Source organism: Nothobranchius furzeri, chromosome 5, assembly GCF_043380555.1.
Source record: "Nothobranchius furzeri strain GRZ-AD chromosome 5, NfurGRZ-RIMD1, whole genome shotgun sequence".
NCBI lineage: Eukaryota > Metazoa > Chordata > Actinopteri > Cyprinodontiformes > Nothobranchiidae > Nothobranchius > Nothobranchius furzeri.
This window is the reverse complement of record NC_091745.1, coordinates 82060504-82083307: the sequence shown is the minus strand read 5'-3', so window position 1 is coordinate 82083307 and position 22804 is coordinate 82060504. Positions and strand designations below refer to the sequence as shown.

At 45.6% G+C, this 22804-nt stretch overlaps 1 protein-coding gene across 11 annotated transcripts in view; it reads right to left on the bottom strand.

Annotated features, from left to right (window-relative positions):
* The window catches only part of adgrb1a (adhesion G protein-coupled receptor B1a), a 433081-nt gene that overhangs the window by 226405 nt on the left and 183872 nt on the right, over positions 1-22804 (bottom strand). For all 11 annotated transcript variants that reach the window (XM_070551267.1, XM_070551269.1, XM_070551266.1 and 8 more), the window contains exons 15-17: positions 19015-19090; positions 7907-8009; positions 7771-7814 (exon numbers count right to left, since the gene is read on the bottom strand). In XM_070551267.1, coding sequence (XP_070407368.1) covers positions 7771-7814; positions 7907-8009; positions 19015-19090 — 223 coding nt within the window. The remainder of the gene's footprint in view (positions 1-7770; positions 7815-7906; positions 8010-19014; positions 19091-22804) is intronic.

Genomic DNA, 22804 nt, shown 5'->3' with positions numbered 1-22804 from the left:
ATTGTCAGCTGTGTACATCTGGGGGAATGACCAGGAGTACAGGTCAGTCATCGTGGACTTTGTGGACTGGTGTGAGCGTAACCACGTTTGCTTGAACACCAGGAAGACAAAGGAAATTGTGATGGACTTCCAGAGAAACACGCCTCCTCACTCACCGGTAAACATCCAGGAAGCAGACACTGAGGTGGTGGATACCTTTAAGTACCTGGGTGTTCACCTCACCAGCAAACTGAACTGGTCCAACAACGCAGATGCTGTATCAGAAGGGCCAAAGCCACCTCACCTCCTTGGGAGGATGAGGTCCTTCAGAGTTAACTCCCAGCTGCTAAAATCCTTCTATCACTCTGTGGTTGGCTCTATTATCCACTCTGCTGTGGTCTGTTGGGGTGCAGGCAGCTCTGACTGAGACAGGACGAGCCTAAACAAGCTAGTTAATAAAAATAGCTTGATTCTGGGCTTCTCACTGGATTGAGCTGAGGAGATGTGTGATAGGAGGGTGCTGGTGAAGATGACCTCCATCTTGGAACACCCCCCACCCACTGCATTCCACTGTGGAAACCAGCTCCTTCAGAGGCCAACTGAGACATTCCAGATGTAAAACGCTATTGTAGGTCATTCATGGGGCACCAGTAGCTCAGGAGGTAGAGCGGGTTGTCCAATAATCGGCTGCAGGTATGATCCCGGCTCTGACAGAGAATCATGCTGTATTGTCCTTAGGCAAGTAACTTAACCCTCCCTGCCGGCTGATGGGGGTCAGAGGGACTGGTGGCACTTTTGCTCTGCTGCCTCACCTCTGTTAGTGCACCCCAGGGCACAGAGGCTACAATCTCATCATCATCATCTGGTCAAAAAAGAGACACGAGATTGCATGTGTCCCCTTTTAATCAGCCTGCCTTCATCCCACCAGCTGTCAAGTGTCAACAATAACATTCTCTCCTCAAGGTCATGTCTTTCAGGACTCTTCATGCCTCCATATAAGGAACACTTGCAGCCGGGATTTCCTAAATCAGATATGAACTTCTACAACTTAGAAGCTAGATAATCATTAAATAAACGTTTGTTTATTGCTACTTATAATAATTATAATATAATTAAATGTTTCATTAATCTGTGCTCAATGATTGAAGTTGGAAATGAATGTTATGTTATGATTACAGTGATTGAAAATGTTTCAGCATGTTTATATGGCAAGTTCATCACCACTTCCACCAACACAAGAACAAGTAAGGTTAAGGTAAACTCTGACACATAAATAGTCTTTTACCCAAGTCAGAGCCTCCGTATCAAAGAAGGCATGTTTCTGAGTTTCTTGGTAACATTTCTCAAACTTGTCAACCTTTGGTAGGCTACACAAATCATAACATGAGAACATTAAAACTGGATCACTCTGGTGATTCATGTCATGCCCTGTCCTGTCTCCCCGTTTTGGTTCAGCCTTGTGTCTCGTTAATTGCTCCCACCTGCCTCTCATTTCCCAATCACCTTAGCTCTCTGCCCTCGTGTATTTGAGCCCTTTCGGTTCTGTGTCTTGTGTCGGTCCATTGTTTCATTGTCCAGCGTGTGCCTAATAAACCAATGTTAAGAGTTCGTACCTGTCTGCCTGTCTTCCTGTCTTCCTCCCGCGTGTGGATCCTTGCCTCACCTCCACTCACCTCGCCCACACGCCGTGACAGAATGGATCGAACCGTTAAAGGATCCAGCGGGGAGATTCTCCCGTGGGATTACCTGCTCCGGTGGCTAACCCCAAGCCACCAACCGGCTTCTCCAGCTCAAGCTCCGCCTCGCCGCGGACGGCGGCGCCAACCTGCGCCAACCTGCGCCCTCGGCTGTCCTCTCCACCCTTCCAGCACTTGATGGAGGATTGCATCGAGAGGCGCACTCGGATCACTCCAGTTACGTGGGCACCCATCTGGCTGTGTGCTCCCCCGGGGTTGGTCCACGGCGTGGGGAGAGACGCCGGGCTCCACCGCAGTCCTGTGTTCCGGGACGGAGCTGTGAGCTCTCCGCTACCCCTGCTCGGCGCAGCAGCTTGGACACGCCCCCAGTCAGACCAGCAGTTCAATCTCTGACCCAAAAGGCGACTCCGTCATCTACAGGGGGAGGAGCGTTGGCCGCAGCCCAGCTGACCGAGCTCGTCAGTCTCCCGGCGGAGCTTGGCCGGTTCCGCCAGCTCATCAGCTTCCAGGAATCCCACCTGGACGCCCTATCCTCCTCATCTCAGGGCCAGAGGAGCGAGCCCGGGGTTCACCCAGCGGAGCTCGCCGGTCTCCGGGCTGAGCTGGCCCAGCTCCATTGGACGCTCAGCCTCAAAGAGCTTCAGCTGGATGGTCTGTCCTTCCTCCTCTCACAGTTCCCAGCACCACCTGCTCTGTCGCAGCCTGCTCCAGCGGTGGCCCCGTTGGACGCCCCGCATCCAGTTCCAGCGGTGGTCCCGGAGGTCGCACCGCATCTGGTCCAGCCTGTCCAGGCAGCCCCTCCCACAACAGCTCTGCCTCCGGCCCAGAAGCTGACGGTACCGGTCCGGAAGCAGGCGGTCCCGGCCCAGAAGCAGAAGGTTCTGGTTCCAGCCCAGAAGCAGACGGTTCCGGTTCCGGTCCAGAGGCCGGCGGTCCAGAGGTCGACGGTCCAGAAGTCGAAGGACAAGAAGCCGACGCCCCCGGACCAGAAGCCGACACACCCGGACCAGAAGCAGACGGTTCCGGTTCAGAGGCCGGCGGTCCAGAGGTCAACGATCCAGAAGTCGCAGGACCAGAAGTCGACGCCCCCGGACCAGAAGCCGACGCCCCAGGACCAGAAGCCGACACCCCCTGACCAGAAGTCGACACCCCCGGACCAGAAGCAGATGCCCCTGGACCAGAAGTTGATGGTGGTCGACGCCCTGTCCTGTGGTCGACGCCTCTTCATGTTCTGAAGTCGACGTCTCTTCGTGTTCTGAAGTCGATGCCTCTTCGTGTTCTGAAGTCGATGCCTCTTCGTGTTCTGAAGTCGACGCCTCTTCGTTTTCTGAAGTCGATGCCTCTTCGTGTTCTGAAGTCGACGCCTCTTCGTTTTCTGAAGTCGACGCCTCCTCGTGTTCTGAAGTCTACGCCTCCTCGTGTTCTGAAGTCGACGCCTCCTCGTGTTCTGAAGTCGACGCCTCCTCGTGTTCTGAAGTCGACGCCTCCTCGTGTTCTGAAGTCGATGCCTCCTCGTGTTCTGAAGTCGACCCCTCCTCGTGTTCTGAAGTCGACCCCTCCTCGTGTTCTGAAGTCGACGCCTCGTCCTGTCCAAGGGTCGACGCCTCGTCCTGTCCAAGGGTCGACGCCTCGTCCTGTCCAAGGGTCCACGCCTCTTCCAGTCCAAGGATCGACGCCTCTTCCAGTCCAAGGGTCGACGCCTCCTCTGAAGTCGACGCCTCCTCTGAAGTCGACGCCTCATCCAGTCTAGAGGTCGACGCCCTCTCCACTCCAGAGGTCGGCGCTCTCTCCACTCCAGAGGTCGGCGCTCTCTCCACTCCAGAGGTCCACGCCTTCTCCACTCCAGAGGTCGACGCCCTCTCCACTCCAGAGGTCGGCATTCTATCCACTCCAGAGGTCGGCGCTCTCTCCACTCCAGAGGTCGACACCCTCTCCACTCCAGAGGTCGACACTCTCTCGTGTCCAGAGGTCGACGCTCCCTCATGTCCAGAGGCCGACGTCCCCTCTGGTCCGACATCTCTGGTTCCAGTGGTGGTTCCGGAGGTCGCACCGTATCTGGTCCAGCCCTTCCACAAGGTTCCGATCCAGCCCGTCCAAGAGACTTTGTCCCCGGTCCAGCCTGCAGAGACTTTGTTCCTGGTCCGGCCTGCAGAGACTTTGTCCCCGGTCCAGCCTGCAGAGACTTTGTCCCCGGTCCAGCCTGCAGAGACTTTGCCCCCGGTCCAGCCTGCAGAGACTTTGCCCCCGGTCCAGCCTGCAGAGACTTTGTCACTGGCCCAGCCTGCAGAGACTTTGTCACTGGCCCAGCCTGCAGAGACTTGTCACCGGCCCAGCCTGCAGAGACTTTGTCACTGGCCCAGCCTGCAGAGACTTTGTCCCCGGTCCAGCCTGCAGAGCTCCTCTACTGTAAACGCAGGCCCCCAAGAGCCCGTCGTCGCCGCCTCCTCTGCCACAGACGCGGGCCCCCAAGAGGCCATCGTCGCCGCCTTCTCTGCCACAAACGCAGGCCCCCAAGAACCCGTCGCCGCCTTCACTGCCACAGACGCAGGCCCCCAAGAACCCGTCGCCTCCTCCTCTGCCGCAGACGCAGGCCTCCAAGGGTTCGTCGCCTCCTCCTCTGCCGCAGGCCTCCAAGGGTCCATCGCCTCCTCCTCTGCCACAGACGCAGGCCTCCAAGGGCCCGTTGCCTCCTCCTCTGCTGCAGACGCAGGCCTCCAAGGGCCCGTCGCCTCCTCCTCTGCCCCAGGCGCAGGCCCCCGGACTCTGCTGGTTCCTGCCTCCTCTCCGTTTGTCCCTCGGTTCCTCTTGGCCCTCCCTCCGGGTCCCCCTCCTCCTGCCCTGCTCCTTGTTTCTGTGGGCGCCTGGGATCCGCCCTTTGAGTGGGGGGTACTGTCACGCCCTGTCCTGTCTCCCCGTTCTGGTTCAGCCTTGTGTCTCATTAATTGCTCCCACCTGCCTCTCGTTTCCCAATAACCTTAGCTCCCTGCCCTCGTGTATTTAAGCCCCTTCTGTTCTGTGTCTTTTGTCGGTCCATTGTTTCATTGTCCAGCGTGTGTCTAATAAACCAATGTTAAGAGTTCGCACCTGTCTGCCTGTCTTCCTCCCCAGGTGTGGATCCTTGCCTCACCTCCGCTCACCTCGCCCACACGCCATGACAATTCATCAGTTCTAGAGAAAGCTTCAGACCGGCGATTTGAAGCAAAACCTCTTTAACCATCAAAGCTTTTGACACGTCGTCAAAACCTTTTTGCACCTGTGAAGCTGATACCGCAACAGTTCCTGCAGAACAAGCTGATATTGCTTAGACTCCTTAAAGGGGCATTATGGAAGTTTGACAGCCAAAACATGTAAAGAAATAATAAATTTCTTCTTCATACATTCTCCTGTAATGCCCTGGTCCTGTAGAATGAGCCCTGGCATTTTTACTGTGATTGTCTCTCCAGGCCTGTAAAATCAAAAATAAGATCATGCTCGGGTCGAGCAGGCAGGCTTCCCCAGAGTCTTCCAGAGGCAGCGTAATGCGCGATGATGTCATGCGCGTTCACGCTCAGGCATATCCCCGCAGCGTTTGTTTACTAGCTATAGCTTAGCGGCAGAGCGAGAGGTGGTTTTGGTAGCATGGATTCAGCAAAGAACAAGAAGAGAGCTGCTTCAAGCACCAGTGGAACTCCAGCCCAGACCCCAAACAAGACAAATAAACCAAGAAGAGTGTATTCCAGCGCAGGAAAACAAGCAAAACTCGAGTGTGATCGCTGAAGGCAACGAACGAGGATAAATATCGGTCCCGCATTTGAGAAGTGGAAAATGCTGAGAGAGTCTCTCAGTATGAAAACAGACCCGCAGCTGGCATCATTTTTGCTGGAAAGGTAAGAAATTATTACTAAACACATGTGGGGAAAGGGTTGTGGATACTTCCAAAGCAAGCTGGGGGGGGGGGGGGGGGAGCTCCGTATATCATAACATTTATAGGCTGCTTGTCTAGCGTCTACACATCAGAGTACCTATGTCCGGACTATAGAGCACACCTCAATATAAGCCGCACCAGCAAATAAAAATGGTTTTCTACACACGCCGCACCCAAATACAAGCCGCTGCACAGCAGCCAAATGCAGGTCTCTGGCGCACAGCGCATGTTTGCCGCTGTGCGCCGAATTATTTTATTATTACAATAGGGCCAACGTTTATGCATACTTAGTGTACTTGTATTTTTTCCTCCATCATACATAATTTATTCATATATCGGTATTATTTGGCTTCCTCACTCAACTCACTTCACTATGCATACACCTATCACAATCTGGAAAACATGCAGTCCAAATTGATTTGGTCTAAATATATTATATTACAATTATTACCTCCGTCAAAGTCATGCCGGCAAACCTGTAAATTACACAGGTATGGGACTGACTCAGCTGTTGTTTTTGTTCAGGAGTCTGCACATACAGCATGCACGCCTCGTGCACGAGCCTACTGTTGAAGCTGCAGTTACACTTTTGGCCTGAGGGGGCAATCGCAAGCATAACATTTCAAAACTCCGTAAAGTCCCTTTAAGAGTCCCAGACGCGCGGTTCCATCCATCTGTTGTGACCTTAGGACAACTCTAAGACCGGTTTAGTGGGGCCGCAGTTTCTTCTACGGACCTCGGTGCCTGGAAGTCAGAGGACTTCAACATTCTGGATCTATCACGAGGGTCTTCGAGTCGGTATGTAGACATGACAGTTTGCGTCTGACGTGTTTTGATAACAACCAAATTCATAGCTTAACGCAAACCAAATTCTTTTACATCCAGAACTCAGCTTTCCTAGATAAGGAAGTTCTGATCAACACCACATTCACACATAGGTTCATGCATCACATCTAGTTCCATCCATCACAGTAAATGTTAGTTAACTTGTCATGTTTTAATTGTTTGTAAAATAAATTCTTACTTTTATAAACCTGACTCTTTCCTGAAGCAAAACGAAATGTGTACAGTTCCTTAATGAAGAAAGAATCCTAGAATCTTCTGATAAACACAGTCAAGACCAAGTAGAGTTGATATTCTATATTCAGATAGAGTATCACAGCTTATTGGTCATAAGTAAAGGCAATACATATTGAGCTCTTAAAGCACTCAATTTACCAAACCCTACACCGTTTTCATTAGTATGTGACTGAATGAATGATACACTGTAGTGTACAGAGCTTTGGAGTCTACTGGCTCTGAAAGGTGCAATACAAGTGCAAGTCATTTATCATTCATCCCCTGTGCAGTAAGAGTGTTTACCTCTGGTACTGGCATAATCCTGGTACACAATAACATCAGTGCTGTATTCTGTACATATGCAATACCCAGATGCATATTTGTATGTGTGTCCTTTATGCTGTTTGTTCTTGGAAACTCAATTTTAATTTTTTTTTAATTGCTGAATGTTACAATGTTAGCCTACTGCCTTTATGTATTCATCCATACTATATTTTGCTGCCTTAACCAATAAACTTCCTCACTGTGTGATCAAACAAGTATATTCTATTCTGTTTTGTTCTATTCTTGTTTATTGCTCCGTAAACATTGTACTCACACACATATGCATTTCAGAACTCTAATTATTTGAAGATTGGGCTTAACCAAACAAAGTGATATTGTGTGTTTTTTTATTGTTTTATTTCATTTATCATCATTTCTGTTTGTGGTGCCTTAATATGTTCATTGTGAGGTACAGCAGAGATGTCAATGATTCTAGTTGTTAAAGGGTTAATGGCTTGCATTTGGTTAATTCCTTCTAGGGTTCTACAGCCCCCAAAGGCACTTCACAACACACACACACACACACACACACACACACACACACACACACACACACACACACACACACACACACACACACACACACACACACACACTCTTGTTGCAATAAAGTGTCTACTGTTTAAACCTTACCTCCACTACTAAGAGTAATTTTTATAGATCCTAGATAGATGTGATTATCTCAGCCTACATTTACAACAGAGGTGCTGCGACAGTGTCAAATGTTTAACTTGGGTTGAGTTCCTACAGAGCACAACTTGGATTTGTATGCACAGGTGGTCTGATGACCAGTGTTATAGATGTTACCTGTCACTCTCGTCCCAAGAAATACAGCTGTGGTTAGTGGTTCCCTAAAAGAAAAACAAATAAAACAGTCACAACATGGTGAACACAGAACTAGAAATGACTTTTATGTTTTTAAAGAAGGTTATTTGTTACTGACGTTGTACAGGTGGGAGAACTCAACCACAACAGGAGCTGAGAGAGAGACGTGAGAGGGCTTGATGGCAACTGAAATAACTTTGGAGTTTAGGATTGTGTTGTTTCTGAAAAATAAAATATTCTCAAATTAACTTAGAACTGTGACATCTGCTAAGACACTGCTGCTAAGGTACTGTGTAGAGTTCTTAAGTTCCCAGAAGACAAAAAAAGGCAAAAAGGTGCATTATTATTATTATCTGCGACATCCGTACACACTCAAAAATATGTTTTATGCAGATTTGTTTCCAAACATAGATGCCCTTGAACAACATTTTTGTTTCTACTGATTCTGTTTGGACCTCCAGTTTCCCGCAGCAGGTCTTTTAGGATGACGTTTAATTGTTTGGTTTTTACATTTATTTTAAATTAAAGTATGAATATTGCAAAAAGAAAAAAGGGAAATTATACTTATGGCCGATTGAGGGATTTTAGTTGGATTTTTATGGTGGTCTTAATCTAGAGCTAGAAAAGATGATGCTTCAGCTTTTTTTAGGCAAATAAACTCTGACAACAGCCACTGCAAAATCAATAAATAAATTAAAAAATAAATAATAATAATAATAATAATAATAATAATAATAATCATAATAATCATAAAGGAAAAAAAATGATGCATGATTTTTATTCATTTTGAATTTTTTATAGAGGCAGTAGAGACCTAGTCTAGACTCTAGCACGTCGTTTGTTGAAGCAAAAAAAGTGCTTGGCATGATAGTCTTGCAACGTTCTCTTGGAACCTCCTCAGTCCCAGCCAGTGTTTTGGCTGGCCTATCACAGCACGTTTATTAACTCATTCACTGGCAATGACAACTAAAGTCGTCATTTGCATTTTTTTACTGTTTGAGCATCGGAACGAGCCCCCGCGCTGAGAGAACAAACATCTCAGCCCTGAAGCCGATCTTCATCCGGTCTTCTGAAATCGGTGGTCCACACTTTTATCACCTCAAGGCTGGATTACTCCAACTCCTGCTTATATGGCATCAGTAAAGCAGCTCTTTCTAGACTTCAGCTGGTCCAGAATTCTGCAGCTAGGTTGCTGACTGGAGCTGACAGAAGACAACACATTTCTCCAATTCTGAAATCTCTCCACTGGTTGCCCGTGCAGTTCAGGATAAACTTCAAAATTATGCTTCTGACTTACAAATCCTTGAACCATCAAGCTCCTCCATATCTGTGTGAACTGGTCCATTACTACAACCCGCCGCGTGCTCTCAGGTCTGAAGATAAGCTCCTCCTAGCTGTTCCGAACGCACGTTTAAAAAGCCGTGGAGAAAGGGCTTTCTCTGTCTGTGCACCGAAGCTGTGGAACGCATTACCACTGCTAGTGAGGCTAGCACCAACAGCTAGCATTTTTAAATCACGCCTGAAAACTCACTACTTCAACCTAGCTTATACCACATAATTATGAACCTCACTGACATCTGCACTGTTTAAAAATGGACTCCACAATTATCCACTTCCGTACTATTGAGGTTCTTTTTTTAAATGTTTTTTCTAATTTTTATTCTCCCTGTGTCTTATTGATTTTTAGCTGTTAGTTTTGGGAATTTTGTTGTTTTTCCTTTTTATCTTTTATCTGTGTTCGACATGTTTGTATAACGCCGGTTTAATTAAGTAACATTTTTAGTGTACAGCGCCTTGTTTGGTTGTAATGCCTTGTGAATGCGCTTTATAAATAAAATTGGATTGGATTGGATCACAGTAACCTCAGCTCACAACCAAACTCTCAGCTTTCTAAAACACAATCTGTCAACTTAAACATTTGTGTCATCTAGTCTCTTCCCTCAGACTCATCTCATTTTCTCTGAGAGGGGCATCGGATGCAGAAAAGCAGAGGTCAAGGATGTAAAAAAAAAAAAAGCAAAAACAGGAAAAAATGAAAGGAAAGAAGCATAGAAATCAAAACACCAGCAGAAGTCATGTGGGAGGACTGATTTCCTGATCAACAATAGCAGTAAATTCATTCTCCAAATAAACAGTTGGTCCCGCTTGTCATTACAGTCAGAATAACATTACACTTGTTTACATCTAAACAATTGAACTCAAATATAAATATATATTGTCTGCTGTCCAAATAAGAGGATGACACAGACATTGATGTTCTTATCTTTACCAGACCACTCCCATTGTAGAAAAAGCCTCTTGTCCCAATCCCAGAAAGCAAGGAAAAGTAAAACAACCTCCCATCACAATCCCAGTTAAATTATTCCCTCCCCTCTCATTCCCAGCAGGTGTGGTGATTCTAAGCAAAATCAAAAACAATCACAATGGGGTAAGGTATTTCCACTCCATCCCTGCTAGCTCCCAGAAAACTGTACAACTTCAGACTTCCCTGACAGCGTTTTCGTGGTGATGCGGGCATTTTTCAGCTTCATTCGCTCCTCCAACTCATTGTTTTTCTGTCCATGTTGTCAAATGTGGCGGCTGTGCATTGCAAGATGATGTTTGGCGCTGGTGATGTCACTTACAGTGACAAATCAACTACTAGTCAGTGACCAGTGTTTGAGCCACACCTGTTAAACAGGCAGACGGGAGTCCCGCAGGACATTTTTGCGCCAAGGACAATGTTCTCGTGGGCTTCAGATTTGTATCTATTAAAATTGGGTTTTGTAGTGACCTCTGACCTTGACATAAACATATTTTTATTGTGACAATCTGTTGAAATATATTTTTTTAAAAGAAGCATGAATGTGATTTTCTGCAAAATTCAGGAGATGAGCATCAGACAGTCCCTCTGCTTCGAAAATAAACCAACAGAATTTATCAGCAAGTTATGAGATTTTATTAACTTTAGAACATGTTTGTATGTCACAAATTTTTGCACTAATTACAAACACTAATGATGTATTTCATCCCATTACGTTACAGTTTTAATAACAGTGCTCCTCTTCAATGGACAAGTTGTTACGTGCACACCTCAGCAAGCTATGTTCTATTGTTCGTGTGTTGAGTTGGCGTCCCGTTTCTCCTGTGTACGTTTTATTGCAGAGTTTGTATGGGATTTTGTAAATGACTCCACATTTATGTCCAGCTGGTATCTTTTGGGTGCACTAGTCTGTTTCTAACTGTTGTGTATGGTTTTGTTGGTGTGTTTATGCCAACTCAACACATGAACAATAGGACATAGAAAGGAGCGTGAGAAAGACACAAGTCAAAAACACACAAGAGCAGCAAAACAAGAAGCAGAAAGCACAAGAAAGAAGTCAGCCGTAACAGATCACTGCACAAGAGAAAACCATGTAATGGACTGGGACAACACAAGGATCATAAACACCGAACAACAGAAATACAAAAGATGGATAAAAGAAGCTATCGAGATAAGGAGACGTGGATGTGGGACCATGAACAGGGACGATGGAGTTTACACGTTAGACCGCGCATGGGACTGCATCATCAGAGAGGGGAGAGCGGGCAGTAGAGGGCGACAACGTCCTCTGCTGCCCGCGGATAAACGGAGAATGAAATGACGCCACCATCAGCATCAGCCTGAGGAAGTTTGCAGCTGCAAATGAAATGGCAGCAAGGTAAAGAAAAACCTTTCTGTGTTTAAAAAAAGAACAGAATTTGAAGACAAACACAGCAAGAATGTACAAAAGATAACTTTAATATCTTTTATCTTTTCGGTAAAGCAGACACTCAGAGCTGTCGATGGTCCCTGACTGCTGACGTGTGGACCAGCCGTGCTACAGAGGCATTCCTTGGCGTGTCCTGCCTTTTCCTGAGTTAAGATTGGAAGATGAAGAGCTTCAACCTTGCCACCATGCCTCTTGTAAACAAGTCATTTTTGGTTTTAGGAGCCTACCTCAATCCGACTGTAGCATTTGTATTAACAATGTATTACAAAGTTAATTAAAGTTAATTAAAAGTTGTTTGATAAGTTATCATCTTGTCTTTATGACTAGATGGCACATAGCTGATCACACTTCAGACTAGAACCTAATGATGGTACATTAGAGCATCCTGGTGCAATTAGCTAAACTTTTATGAATGACATGATTAGTTGACTAATCGTCACAAAACTGATAATTAGTCGATTATTAAAATAGTTTGTGGCAGCCCTAGTGTCCATTAATTTCTTCAAACGAGTGACCTTTATCCGTGAGGTGCAGATGGACTGCTGAGTCTTGGCCTGAAGCATTGGCCCTTCTCTGTTATGCCATCCTTTTTTATAGCTGCTGTTTTGTTTCTCTGATGTAGAGGTCTGAGCATCCCTTGGTGCACTGGAAAGCATAAACCCAGGGGTGCCCAGAAAATGGTGATACGGGTGGCCAGAAGGGGCCAAAGAAAATGTTGGGGTGGCACACCAATTTGGTCCTTGTGGTAACTCTAGGAAAGTTTAGCCTGTAGTCATGCATTGCATTGCTCCATAATTCTTTATTAACCCTCCCACTGTCCTTATGGGTGTGACCCCGTGAGGAAAGTTGACCATTGAGCAGCGTTGATGGTCCATCCCATGTGGCAGGGTGAGGAGTGAGCACCACCTCACCCCTGCCACATGGACCTCAAGGGATAAACCTTCAATCCTGCTCAATGGTTAACTTTCCTCTCTGAGTCACCCATAGACAGTGGGAGGGTTAAAAAAAACATGTATCCAACTTGGGATTGGTACCGAATTTGGTACTTTTTAAGGCACAGACTGAACTCCATATAACCGAATGAGTACCGATTCACGGCATATGAAACGGTGCCTTGTTTTGGTACCTGTCCTTCATAACAAGAACTTGCAAGACAGCGATTTGGCAAGATAGACAGCAGTGCCGGCACAATAGCGGAATGTTGTCAGTCGCTGCGGGCAAGCTGTAAACAGAGCAAGCCACATGGCACACAGGAAGAGCTCTAAAGTTTGGGTCCACTTCACTAAATGGAACGGTTGACTGGGTAATGGGGAAATAAACTGTTTAACATAACGTTAGTTTGGTATCTTCCGTAAAGCTAAAATTGGATACAGTTGGATTCCAAGATAGGGCGGCAGACGGCTGCCTTGGTACTTTGGTGCGCTGTTATTGTTCAGTTTTTGTGTGTAAATTGCGTATCTGGGTTCTCCTACTCAAGAGAAGAACTCATAAGTTACAACACTATGATTCCGGTGGACTTAACCTCGTTTTTTGTTGCATCCGTGGCCGATTCAATATCAACTTTGATCAGGAAAGTGAGACGCAGGAGGAGAGGTAAACAAGCGGGCGCGCTCGTGCGTCTGAGGAGACGGGGACTGCGCACGGCTCTACCTGGCATCTCCTCTCTAATGTGCGCTCACTCCACAACAAAATGGACGAGCTGACCCTGATGATGAACATAAACAGAGACTTCTCCTCATCTGGGGTTCTATGCTTCATTGAAACATGGCTCAGTGAGGACACCCCCGACTGCACGCTCCAGCTGGAGGGGTTTCACCTCATCCGCGCAGATCGCGAAGAGACTCTCTCTGGCAAGACCACAGGTGGAGGTGCGTGTTTTTACATCAATAATGGTTGGTGCACAGATGTCACAGTGATCGCGCAGCATTGTTCTCCATCTCTGGAATATCTTTTCACAAACTGTAAACCATTTAACTCTCCGCGGGAGTTCGCCTCATTCATTCTAGGCGCTGTTTACATCCCACCTGACGCGGACGTGCACGAGGCTCAGCGTACGCTCGCACAAGAGATACTGTGCATGGAGCGGACATACCCGGACTCCCTCATCGTTGTACTTGGAGACTTTAACAAAGCAACTCTGAGCCAGGAGCTTCCCAAATATAAACAGTATATCAAATGTCCAACCAAAGAGGGGAAAACCCTGGACCACTGTTACAGCACAGTAACGGCAGCCTATCATGCAGTAGCGCATGCTGCGCTTGGACTCACTGACCACGTGACCATCCATCTGATCCCAGCTTACAAACAAAGGCTAAAACTCTCCAAGCCTGTTGTGAAGTCAACAAGACAGTGGAACACAGATGAGCTTCGCGCATGCTTTGAGACCACAGACTGGGAGGTAATGAAGGCCACCTCAGACAGTTTAGATGAGTTCCCAGATACCATCACCTCCTACATCCACTTCTGTCAGGACAGCATCATACCATCACACACCAGGGTGAGTTATAACAATGACAAAGCCTGGTTTACCCCTAAACTCAAACAGCTGTGGCTAGAAAAGAGAGATGCATTTAAAAGGGGGGACAAGGACTCCTACAGAGACACTAAATACAGGTTCAGCAAAGAACTGGTCAAAGCAAAACACCAGCATCATGACAAAATGCAGCAGCAAATCTCTGAAAACGACCCAACCTCTGTGTGGAAAAGTTTCAGGAACATCACCAACTACAAACCCAGAACCCCCGCCTCCACCGATAATCTGCTCTTGGCAAACAACCTAAACAATTTCTAATGTCGGTTTGATGAGCCATCAGGCAGGCCTCACTCCTCGTCCAGCCCCAACAATAGAGACACACACTACGTTTACATGCAGCCAGTATCCGGGTTATGATCGGGTTAAGGTCGGCATTCGGGTTTCTGAGTTGATCAGAATAACCCGTTTACAAGCATAAATAGAAAGAGTTACCCCTAACTTGCATAACCCGATTTAAATGCGGACGTTGGGGTAGCGTCAGGATGTATGGACTACGTCAAGACGCAATATGCGTCATATTTCGCTGTCTCTGTACTTTCGGCCGTGAACAAAAGACATAATGTTCATACTTTTCACCAGACCGATGAAGACAGAGGTTTCCTCGTCACTCCAAAAGTGTGGTGCTGTGCCGCGACTCGCCATGTTGCTCCCAACTTGTTGTGGACTTCCGGTGTTCTGGCGCATACACGACGTCTCGCTACTCAAAAGACCAAGATTCCTTGCGAACAGAGCATGCGCAGAACACACGCTTTGATGGGGATATCCCGGTATGCGTTTACACGACCAAACATTCGGGTTAGAAAAGGGTTACCCCAGGTGTAGTAACCGGGTTTTTAAAAACCCGGTTATGAGCATATCTGGGTTTTTGGCGGTGTTTACATGGCCGTGCGGAACCGGGTTATTGTGAATATTTGGGTTTTAAAAGGGTTACTGGCTGCATGTAAACGCACTGATTGGTCAGCCACTCCCCACTACAGAGCCATCACCATCACTGTGGAATTTACCTTCATCACCCTCCCCCTCACTCCCCACCCATGAGGTCTTGACATCACACACCTCCACCACAAACCTACACAGTCATGAAGCAGGTGTAAAGAAGCAGTTCAGGTCTCTTAACACACGAAAAGCCCCGGGCCCTGATGGCGTGGCTCCTGCCACTCTAAAGCACTGTGCTGAAGAGCTGGCCCCAGTGTTTACGAGCATCTTCAACTCCTCACTGGAGGAATCTCATGTGCCTGCCTGCTTCAAGATCTCCACCATAGTCCCTGTCCCCAAGAAACCAACAATCACTGAACTAAATGACTACAGACCTGTGGCTCTGACATCTGTGGTCATGAAGTCATTTGAGCACCTAGTTCTCCCCCACCTCAAGACCCTCAGCCCCCTCCTGGACCCCCTGCAGTTTGCCTACAGAGCAAACAGGTCTGTCAACACGGCTCTACAATTCATCCTGCAGCATCTGGACTCCCCAGGTACCTACGCCAGGATATTGTTCGTGGACTTCAGCTCTGCATTCAACACAATCCTGCCAGACCTCCTCCAAGACAAAATGTCCCAGATGAACGTGCCTGACCCCATCTGCAGGTGGATCACTGACTTTCTGACGGACAGGAAACACCAAGTCAGGCTGGGGAAGAATGTCTCGGACCTACGGACCATCAGCACTGGCTCACCAAGGGCTGTGTTCTTTCCACTCCGCCCTTCTCTCCGTACACCAACAGCTGCACCACCAAGCATGAGTCTGTCAAACTAATTAAGTTTGATGACGACACCACCATCATCGGACTCATCTCTAATGGGGATGAGTCCGCTTTCAGAATGGAGGCTGAACGGCTGGTGTCCTGGTGCAACCACAACAACCTGGTGCTAAACACCCAGAAGACAGCAGAGGTTGTTGTGGACTTTAGGAAACACACACACCCCATCCCCCCTAAAACCTGTCTGACACTCCCATCACGATGGTGGACTCATGTCGCGTCCTGGGCACCACCATCACTATAGGGTTAGACCCGTGCCAAAATCGCACGGGTCCACATGGCGCGTGTGAACGGGACTCGCGTGTGAAAATATATATGGCGAGAGGTCATTTGTGCACTGAGAGGGAGCAAACTGTGTCTGTGAGCGCACAAGGACGTGCACAAGTGACAAACCTGCGTGCGCGCGTTGCCAGCGAGCACACGGCAGAGGAAAACGTGCTCGCTCGGCAGCCTCTCTGCGCGCTCGGGTTCTGACTCCGCTCACTCGGCTGTTAAGGGGTTTTGGCACTCTGGAGGCGTGGCCTGTGGCAGATCTTCTCTGTCCTCTGATTGGTTAGTTTTGCCCGCACTTTACCCTCTACCTCATTGGCCCATTGGCTTCCTGTCGGACCAAAATAATGGGAGCTATATCTATATAAAAAAATTTGATATTCAGTAGTTGCTGTCATAGCTCAGCTGGTAGAGCAGGTGACTCTTCCCCCGGAGGATCCAGGTTCGAGTCCGGGCAAGGAAAATAGAGTAGATGTTATGTTATTTTTTCCTAATTCCTGTGATATTATTTTACAGTTGTGACCGTTCAACTGTCATTAAATGTCCGAATGTTTGCTGGGCAGTGTTTTAAAAAGTGCACATAAGCTAGATGGTTATAACCATATAAAAATATATTTTTTGTGATACTGGAAAAATACATACTGAAATAAAACTACTGATTGAAAACTTTATGACTGTGGTTGTACAATATATGAGTCACTAATACACTGCAAAGGCCCTTAGAGTGGGGCTTCCAGAGAGAGAGAGAGAGAGAGAGAGAGAGAGAGAGAGAGAGAGAGAGAGAGAGAGAGAATTTGTATTCTGTCAAACTTGTAATATTATTTCAGCCACTCTTGAGAGGAGACTCCAGGTAAAAATAGACTTGTGGGTGTAGGTATGTTCAAGTTAAAAAAGTTCTTGCCTCATTAATGTATTGTTTATTTTTTTCAGCATTTAATTGACAAATTATCCTTTCAAATAATTAATTGATGAGTTACATAAATGTCCATTTAGAATTGTTGTGCACGGGTTTTGGCACGGGTCTAACCCCATACATCACCCAGGACCTCAAGTGGGAGCCCACCATCACCACCATCAGAAAAAAGGCCCAGCAGAGGATGTACTTCCTGAGGCTGTTGAAGAAATTCAACCTATAACCACAGTCAATGAGGCATTTCTACACCGCTATCATCAAGTCCATCCTCACCTCCTCCATCACCGTGTGGTACGCTGGAGCTACCACCAGGGACAAGAAGAGGCTGCAGCGTGTCATGCGCTCTGCAGAGAAGGTCACTGGCTGCAAACTCCTCTCCATTCAAGTTCTGTACACCTCTAGGACATTGAGGCGTGCAGGTCGGATAATAGCTGACTCGTGTCACCCTGGACACGGTCTCTTCGACTCGCTCCCATCTGGCAGAAGGCTCAGATCCATTCGGACCAGAACCTCTCGCCACAAAAACAGTTTCTTGCCCTCTGCAGTTGGACTTTTGAATGAAAATCCTAGGGCAGCCCACTCAAGTTGATTGGTCCCAGTCACGTGACCCGATGCTGTGCTTGAACCATTCAGCAAACACAGATTAGTACCTACATGGGGTAGGTAGCTGCTTCTCTAATTCTTGCCACTTTTTACATTAATAATTTTATCATGAGTGTTTTATTAGTTCTTATATTGCTTATTTCTTAATTTTTTTTTTCTCTTACCTTCTGCACCAAAATACCGCAGCAATTTCCTAATGTTGTGACTTGGCACACATATGGCAATAAAAACTTCTGATTCTGATTCTAACGATGCATTCATTTTCTCTTCAGAACTACGAAATTCCAAACAGACGAAAGCAAATGTGCTCTAAAGTTTGGCTTCACTTCACTAAATGGGACGGGCGACAGGGTGATGATGAAACCAGCAACAGCAATCTGAGTGTGAGGCATCCTCATCTTAATTAGCTCCAGCAGCAAAACCAACTGTTTAATATATCATTAGCTTGACATTTTAGATTACGTTAATATTGCTCTCAGCTAATGGTGCATTTGCTTTCTCCTCAGAAATTATGACTTCTGAGTAGGAAAAATCAACTGCTTGAAAAAGAATGGCAAAAGGAATGAAGATACAGAGTAAATTTTGTTCACAGCAAAGATGTTTGCTTCAGTTTAATTTTCAGTTTATAATACTGCAAGGATCTGTTCATCACACAGTTTGTCCAGAGGTGAAAGGAGAGGAATAGGAGTACCTGGAGCTGGGCTTTATTTTGTGAAACACCACAATATTAAAATACAAATAGATGTTTAAGTTTATTATAGTTTCATTTGTAGTTTATAATACAATGTCTCCTCATTCTTAGTTATTCCAGAGGGCATATAAGAGGAATAGGAGTACATGGAGCTAAGTTTTAATTTTTGCATCATTTAAAAACAATTGTGGTTAAAGGATTTCATACTGAAGATTTTTGTACAACACTACGATGATAAAATACAAACAGTTAAAAAAAAGAGATTTGAATAATTATTAAACACTTAAAAGTATCAAAAGATGATTCTGTTAAATAGCGGTATTGATTCGTAGGTACTGGGAATTGGTAACCAATTGATTCAAATGTCAAAGGTACCCACTCCAATGTCTAACAGATTATATTTATCATAAGGGTCTTTGGACTGCACTTTGTCTGATCCCTTACCCATTTCTATAGACAAAATTATTATATACAAAATATATTACTTTCACATACAAAATAAAGTCATGTTTAACATATCTGGAGTTGTGCAGGTGGAGCCTTTAAAACTGACTTAAGAGATTAATGTAAAAAAGACTAACCCACAGTTCTGACATCACAGAATTAAAAGGTTTGTCTAGATTTTTAGCCAGCAACCCTACCTTTTGACAACGCTATAAAAGGTATGAGGATATATCTTAACAGCACTTTACAAGAACATTCTAAGGAGAAAATGTGGAGAGTCTTACCTCTGCATAGCCATAATGCTGCCCAGGTTTCTGTACAGGACAATTCCAGTTACAAAGGTCGAAGAGTTTTCTGTGTCTGTTTTGGGGAAGAAGGAAACGCACAAGTCAATAGGAGCTGGTTCAAATGTCTCAATGAAAACTGTGGTCTGCTATGGAGGAGAATGAGTCATAATAACCACACACTAGCCAATCATCACCACCACATCACCACCTATCTTGTCATATTGAATCATGTTTAGAGATGTGAAATTCCGTGGTGTTGATTCTATGAGAACTGGTGCACCAGAGTTCAGATAAAAGTATAAAATCAAGGTCATGATCAGAGATATGCATGTACATTTTATTTGCATTGCGCTTATCACAGACAGAAAATCACAAAGGGCTTCACATAGATCAAAACAAATCAATGCATTAACTCATAAAATCATAAGGAGTTTAACACATAAATAAACTAAAATCAGAACAGCAGTCATACAATACCATAAAACAAATGAAAGATGATACAAATTTGAGTTAAAAATGAGAAATTAAAAGGTTTAGGTAAAAGCAGCTTAAAATGAACAGGTCTTTAGCTGTTTTTTTTAAAGTGTCCAGACTGTCAATGCTACGTAAGGATAAAGGAAGAACATTCCAAAGTCGGGGTGCAACAGTCTGGAAAGAGATCACCTCGACTTTTATACCTGGTCTTTGGAACTTCTAGAAGGTTCTGGTGGGTGGACCTGAGGGCTCGGGTTGGAGCATAAGGCTTTAACAGGTCAGTAATATAGGGAGGAGCTTGACCATGTAGAGCCCTGAAGGTTCTAGTCAGGATTCTAACGTTAACGGGTAACCAGTGCAGAGACATCAGAATAGGAGTGATGTGTGCTGTTCTGTTTGCTCCAGTTAGGAGCCTCGCTGCAGAGTTCTGGACCAACTGAAGGAGGTCAAGGGCTTTTATGTTAAAACATGTGAAGAGTGTGTTACAGTCATCTAGACATGAGGAGATAAAGGCATGGAGAACCCTTTCAGGTTCATGTTTGGACACCAACCTTCTCAGTCTGGAGATATTTCTTAAGTGACAAAAACTGTTTCAGACCCATGTTTTTCAGTGACCTTCAAGAGACATTGATTGGTCCAAAACACCCAAATTCCTTAAGTTTGTCTTGACCGCAGAAGATAAATGACTAAATTGTTGAATAATCAGGAGAACCACGTCTCAGGGACGATGATCAGACATTCAGTCTTTTCAGAGTTTAACTGGGGGAAGTTACCTTCTAGCCAGCTGGTGATCGCTGATAGACACTGTAGTCATTCAGACAGTTTGTAGAACTCAGAATCCCTAAAAGAGCAGTACAGCTGAATGTCATCTACATATAGGTGATAAGAGACATTATGAAAAGAATCAGTTATCTGTCCAAGAGGGTGTAGGGACAGTAGAAGCAACAGTGGACACAAAACAGTACCCACAGAACAGATCGGTAGAATCTGACATGATTTGTTCCGATCTTCCTTTCACATTCATCCTCAAAGAATCCAGAACCAAGCAACGTTTCTTAATTAGCTTGTTCAGTCTCTTTCTGTCTCGGTCAGAGCTGCCAGTACCTCAGCAGACCACAGCAGGGTCTGCTAGAGGTCATCGGGTAAGAGACGGGATTTTCCCTTGACAAAAATTGTACATTTGAATTCACACATTAAAGGAGAGAACATAGAAATCGAAGCCAGTTATTCAACCTGCCAATTTCTTCCAGCAAGATAACAGTACTACCAACTTGTACCACTTTGCAGCTTCGTGGGTTCAGTTACAACCACTAAAACTCAAGAATAGCTAGACAGAAAGTACCTGCAGCCGTCTGTCCACACAGCAAACTGTGTTGGCTCACCCACATCTGTGCATCTAGCTTCAGCAAGCTCTCCTCCAGATGGAGGAAAACAGCATGAAAGAAAATTTGTCAAAATTTGACAACTGGGCTTGATAAAGGCACAGGCTGGCCTGAGACCACGCACACACACACACACGCACGCACGCACGCACGCACGCACGCACACGCATGCACACGCACACACACACACACACACACACACACACACACACGCACGCACGCACGCACACACACACACACACGCACACACACACACACACACACACCATCTGCCAGGCCATCTGAAGACATTCAGCTCTTCTGCTTCAGCTCGCTCCATGGCAGCCTGAGAGCACACAGCAGTGTGCCAGGCAGCATGCAGAGACAGTAGCTCCCAGGCAACAGCTGAGCTCCCATGGGCATCGTGGGAGAACCAAGCGAGATATGTTGGGGTGTGAGGGGAATGAAGTATTACGTGTCTTGCTCATGCACTCTTTGGCTGGCCGGTTGAATATGCTCAGCCAGATTGACTGTGCCCAACAAGAACAAGCCTGGAGGGATTTTAACCCATGATCCAATATGTTCTGTGTTTGTCAGCTGGGCTGAAATGAGACAAAAACAACTACTAACAGAACAGCAAAAGTTAGCTCATTCAGAATTTATAGCTGGAAACATTGAAGCATGAAATAATGCATAGAAGTATGACCGCTTCAAATAGGAAGCCTAGGAAATCCTACACTTCACCATGGCATGGTTTAATTCCTGAATCCTGACTTGTGCAATACCCACCAGTGATACTTTATGGACCAGTTAGGGCTGAGTAACAGAGAACTAAGAAACATCTCAGTGATTGTGCAGCTACGACGTGGCGAGTGGCAGAGTTAGTCATGAACAATGACTAAACACTGAAACACCTGACTGCAAAGTAAAACCAATGTCTCAAACTATTATGGCCCAGTTTAGTCTGCATAGAGTCATGATGTCTTCCAACCACATAAATGCATGCCTTTTTGTGACAATATGCAAAATTAGTCTACGGCTCCATAAAAAACTAAATTATGACGATTGTGTTACATTATTACGTGTTGCCTTGCAAAACAAAAACATCATTGTTCATTCAAATCAGATGTTGATCAATGAGCCCATTTTATTTTATTTTATTTTTTATTTTTTTACCTACGGAGAAAAAATGCTCACACTATTGGCAAGCCAGCCATGTGGTATCTCCAATGACCCAATGGCCCCAACAAAAGATAGAAAAGTTTCTTAAACTTTGGGTCTTTTGGGAAGTGTGTATTGATGGTGAAGATAGGTTTAACAAGTTCAGAATATGAGTTTCTACACAGCAAATTCTTCATGCTCAGATGTTATTTCAACATTTTAAAGTGTCTATATGGGTCCAAACCAGTAAGAGTTAATTTAACTACTTTTGGAGTGTTGGTATGTAGAAGGAATCTTGGATGTTGATTTGTGGAGAGGGGTGGGAAGATGACTGTTGGTTGTGTTTAATTGTGTACAGTGCTTTGAGCTGCACTTGCTGTAAAAAAATCCCTTCATAAATAAAGTTTTATAACTCGCTCACTGCAGCTCTTGCAGTGGGCGAGGTGCGTTACAAAATGGAGTCAAAGCACAAAGCTGTTAAAGTGTTGTGGTAGAGCTTCTCTCTCTGCAGCCAGTCGGTGCAACCATCAAATACGTATATATAAATATACATATTAAAATCTCTACGGTCACAACAGTCCACCTTTGAAAATAAAGGGGTGGAGTCTTCAAATTAATCCTATATTAAAGCATATATAATTAAGGTGTTATAGCCACTGTGGGAGTTCAGAAATTTTCAGGAGTTTTTTTTGTCTAAAATGACACCTACAGAGTTGATTGGGAAACACTGTTTTTTAAAACTAGAGTTTGACTCCACTCGTGGAGGGGCGGACAAGGTAACCCTCGTTCTG